The sequence below is a fragment of the Fukomys damarensis genome, unplaced genomic scaffold (assembly GCF_012274545.1).
Source record: "Fukomys damarensis isolate Sample0158 unplaced genomic scaffold, DMR_v1.0_HiC HiC_scaffold_34, whole genome shotgun sequence".
Lineage (NCBI taxonomy): Eukaryota > Metazoa > Chordata > Mammalia > Rodentia > Bathyergidae > Fukomys > Fukomys damarensis.
The window spans coordinates 761,405-765,829 of NW_022900946.1; the positions used below are offsets into that span (position 1 = coordinate 761,405).

Consider the following 4,425-nt stretch of genomic DNA (forward strand, 5'->3'; position numbering starts at 1 on the left):
CGAATCCTTGGCGGGCCGAGCCCCGTCCTCGCCAGCTCGGGCCTTGGGCGTAGCAGGAGAAACTCGGAGCTGGGGCCGGGAGAAGGGCAGGTCCCTGGGGAGCAGAGGGGGAGGGTGAGGACAGGGCGCAGGAGGGCGGCAGAGCGGGTGGCTGGGGTGGGCGCACCTGTCCTTCTCCTCCTTGGCGATGGAGGGCTCCCTGCGCTCCACAGGCCGCTCCTTGTCCGAGCCTGGTGTCCGCGAGGCCTCAGGGGGCCGGACCCAGGCAGGGAAGGCCAGGGGACTGCGGTGCAGGCGGCCCCACGGGTCTGGGGGGGAGGCGAAGGCTGGTGGGGCCCCAGGGCTTTCTTTCTGGGCAAAAACGGCGCCCGAGTCTGGGCAGAGAGAACAGGGAAAGTGACAGGGCCAGGGGACAGGAGGCCCTGCCCAAGCACAGGACCCCAGCGCTGCAGCCCATACCGCACCCCTTGCACTCACTGAATGTGGGGCTGCCCAGGCCTCCAAAGGCCCCGTTGGAGAGGGCAGCCAAGGAGGCGAAACTTGTGGGACGCCCAAAGGGATCTGCAGAGAAAAGGGCAACAGTCAAAAGCCAGAGCTCTGAACAGGCACGGGCAGGTTGGGTCAGCCAGCGGCCCCTGGCCGAGCCGCTTGGTTTCAACAGGTATGCGTGGCATGGCGTGGCGTCCCCACCAGGCTGGGCAACCACTGCGCTTCACCTCGCTCAGCCAGGAGGCAGACGGCCACACCCACTCCAGACAGTGAAGGCACAGGCTCAGAGGAGTGAATGGCTTCCCACAGGCCACCAGCTGTGCCTGCCAGATGACCGGCACAGATCCTCCCTGTGCAAGTCACATGGCCTCCATGTGGCCTCCTGGAGGCCAAGTCCAACTTCTTGTCCCACACGACAGGCTGAGCGGCCCAAGCAGCTCATGGCGCTGCTTAAGGCCAGGGCCCCACGCTCCCCGTCCTTCCCACCTCAAACTATGCTACCCACTGGTGGGTATCGCTGTGGCCTCCCCTACTCATTATGGCTCAGAGCGGGTAAGCAACTTGCCCAAGGCCACCGAGCAAATGCAAGCCGGTCTAGGCCATGCTGTCCTGTGGGTCTGCCTTCCCACTCCCAGCTCAAGAGCGCCTGGCAGGCAGAGACAGGCCTGGATGCCCAATGCATCCTTGGCTCTTACCAATGTGGGTGCTGGGGCTCAGGAAGGGTCCGTGGGCCCCGGGAGCTGCTGTGAAAGGGTTAGCTGCAGCATGGATGGCACCTGGGACAGAGAGGTGAGAGATTCTGAGGCTGAGTGGGCACAAGGTGGGCCTTCGGTATGATGGGCACCGACGGCCCTGAGGGCTGGCTAGACTCACCAGTCGCAGTGAAGAGGGAGGCTGGGTGGGAGAGCTCCTGCCCAGGGGGCAGGGCCCCATAGGGCCCCGGAAGGCAGGGCAGGAGGTCATTCCGAAAGTCAAGCTTGTGGGAATCACCCTGCATGCGACACAGGGAGGGGGCAGTGAGGAGTCAGGTCTGGTTCTTTTTTTTTCTTTCTTTCCGTTTTTTCTGCATCTCTTTCTTAGGTCCCTGTTCTTATCTCCCACCCCTGCTCCACTCCAAGGGCTGGCTGCCACTAAGACGGTGCTGGGCTGCCTTCCTGTCTCCAGAGAATTCTCTGATCACTCCTCCATCTGCCCAGAGAGCACAGGTGCTGGCTGTGGACCAGCTCTGGAGAATGCATCTGCCTGAGCTGCTGAACCCTACTGAATGAAGGGAGACCCCGACACTAGGCCAGCCAGTCTCAGACCCACACTCCCAAGCCCTCAGCCACAGTACCTTTATCTTTTCCTGGTGTCTCAGGATCATGTAAGCCAAGCGCACATGCATGGCACACCATTTCCCTGGCTTCTGCTGATCCAGAAGGGTGACCAAAGGCAATGGGAGGAAAGAACAGTGACACGTCACTCACCCTGGGGCCAGCCTTGCCATTCAATGTCCCCACTCATCAAAGCCTAGGAAACTGAGGCTCAGAGAGAGAACTGTCTTGCCCAAGGTCCCATGGCCAGTTATGCTGAGCCCTGGGCCGAGATCGAAAGACTCTTGAGTTTCTACTGTCTCACATATGCTGCCTCCATACCTCAGTTTCTTGCCCTTTCCCACGCAGGACCCGACCCCAACAACACTGCAGCAACACCGATACCAGCCCCCAGCCTCCTGTGGCCTAAGGTCCTCATCAAACTCACCCTCAAAGGTGGCCGGAAATGATCGGGAATCTGGGAATGGCAAAGGAGAGAGAGCAGGCAACTCAGACCTGTTTCCTGCCCTTGGTGTCTCATCTCCACAGCAGGCATGCACACCTGACATTTGCCGAGACCCATCTTGCCTACGTCACTTCTCTCCCACTTCTCCCACTCTAGGTCTTACCTCCAACACCAGGCCCCTAGGAAGTGTCCTACTGGGAGGGCCGGGGGGGGGGGCTGGGGCAGGCAGGACAGCGTTCTCCACTGGAGAGGCTACCCTATTACCAAGTTTATGTAACAGGGGCCCACTTGAGATTTCTTTAGGGAAAAACATCTTTTAAGGACAATGAAAAACCTTTGGACTAGTCTACTCTCTTGCAAACATGTCCCATGTTTCTCACAATATTCAAGAGTCCTGGCTGCTACGTGTACAAGGGAGGCGCTGGTTCTTTTTTTTTTTTTGGCACTGGGGATCGAACTCAGGTCCTTGTGCTTGCTAGGGAGGCGCCGGAATCACGGAGCTAAATCCCCAGCCCTGCTACGTGTACAAATGAGGAAGAAAGGCTCTGGCTCCCCTGCCACTTCACAAAGAAGCTCATCTTTTAATTGTTTTGTTTTGATTGCTACCAGAGATCGAACTCGGGCAGAACCATTGGACTAAATCCCTGGCCCTTTTAATTGTTTTATAGCCAAGGTTTCCTGGTTATGATGTCACTTGGAGAAAAAAAAAAAAAAAGTTCTGTTACTTAAATTTGAAAACCCCTACAAAAACCACTATCCCTGGGCTAGAGGTACCCAACTCAGTGGTAGAGCACATATTTACATGAGCAGGGCCCTGGGTGTGGTCCCCGGGGCACTACAAATGCAAAGCCACTACTGTAACAACCACCTTACTCCTTGGACAACCTCAATAAAATTCCTACTCATGCCTGGGAAATGCTTTTGCAGAAACCCTCTAGAGATCTCTAGATACCCAGGGACACTCCTGACCATGGATTAAAGGGAGAAGAAACCAATGGTCACTTTCTCTAACTCAACCCTTCTCTTCCCTGCTTCCAGATCCCCCAGGACCTGCACTGGCCCCTCACCTGTGTCCCCTTCTGGGGGAGCCCGCTCGACACTGGCCCCAGTCGTGGTGGCGGCTCAGGGTTCGTGGTCTGGGAAAGGGGAGTGGAGGGGTCAGACAGAAGAGCTGGCATCAAACATAAAGGGGCCTAAAACCAAGCTAGGGGAAAGCAACTAAGATGGGACAGGAGAAGGAGCATGGCTTTGCAAAAAGCTGGGTCCAGAAGGGAGGGCAGGAGGTTTGGGGGAACAGGAAGCGGAGCCAGGGTATCTAGGTTTGTAAAGGGCAGGAGACAGTGGTGTCACTGGGATTAGGAGCTCACCTTGGGCTGGAAGGCCCCCTGCAGGGAGCCAAAGGAGACAGCGGGTGGGAGGCCGGGCGGGAGCCCCGGCACTGTGGGAGGGAAGGCAGCATACGGCTGTGGAAAGAAGGGGACTAGTCCAAGCAGGGGGTGGAGGTGCTGCCCCTCAGTCCTCAGGCCTCCACCCTAAACCTCCAGGGTGCTCTCCCAGGCTCAAGACTCTTGTTTTCTAAGACCAGGGCCGCATGTGCACGCACGCACGCACGCACGCACACACACACACACACACACACACACACACACACACTCACATTATGTCGGAAAAGGCCTTCCATCTTTCCTGGGTATTTCTCAAACTAGGGAAGAGAAGGGAAGAGTAAATGCCAACTGGGGACCCCGGGCCTCCCCTGGAGCCACTCTCCAACCCCCGCCAAGGCAGAGCTCACCATGTGGGGGCCGTGGGGCGGCAGCAGGCCCGGGGGGTAAGGGGTGAAGTGCTGGTGGGTGTGCTGGTGGGTGTGCTGGTGCTGGTGGTTGTGCTGGTGGAACTGGAAGGCCAGGGGCCGGGCCGAGCCCCCTGCCCCCACCACCTCAGGGCCACCCTGGGCATTCAGGTATCGGGAGTTCAGGTCCTGGCCGATCAGGTCCTGCTCTGTGGGAGGGGAGGGAGAAGGCTTTTAGATCTGTCTACACCGTGTCCAACTCCCTGACCCCAGGCAACTGGCTTTCCCTCCTCAAGCTGGGCTGTCTGCTGCGGCCTGGGTCCCTCAACTCAGGGTCATGGCTCCCCCCACCCCCCCACCCCAAACTCACCAGAGAGGGCGTTAGCAGC

The 4,425-nt window shown here is 58.6% G+C and overlaps 1 protein-coding gene across 1 annotated transcript in view; it reads right to left on the reverse strand.

The window, feature by feature from the left end:
• Window positions 1-4,425, reverse strand: part of Fbrs (fibrosin) — a gene marked incomplete at its 5' end in the record, with an annotated part of 25,487 nt that overhangs the window by 16,524 nt on the left and 4,538 nt on the right. The window contains 12 exon segments of the mRNA XM_033758723.1: window positions 1-94; window positions 167-374; window positions 478-561; window positions 1,185-1,265; window positions 1,363-1,480; window positions 1,823-1,894; window positions 2,230-2,259; window positions 3,315-3,383; window positions 3,615-3,710; window positions 3,905-3,949; window positions 4,040-4,267; window positions 4,388-4,401. Of these exon segments, the coding sequence (XP_033614614.1) occupies window positions 1-94; window positions 167-374; window positions 478-561; window positions 1,185-1,265; window positions 1,363-1,480; window positions 1,823-1,894; window positions 2,230-2,259; window positions 3,315-3,383; window positions 3,615-3,710; window positions 3,905-3,949; window positions 4,040-4,267; window positions 4,388-4,401 (1,139 nt within the window).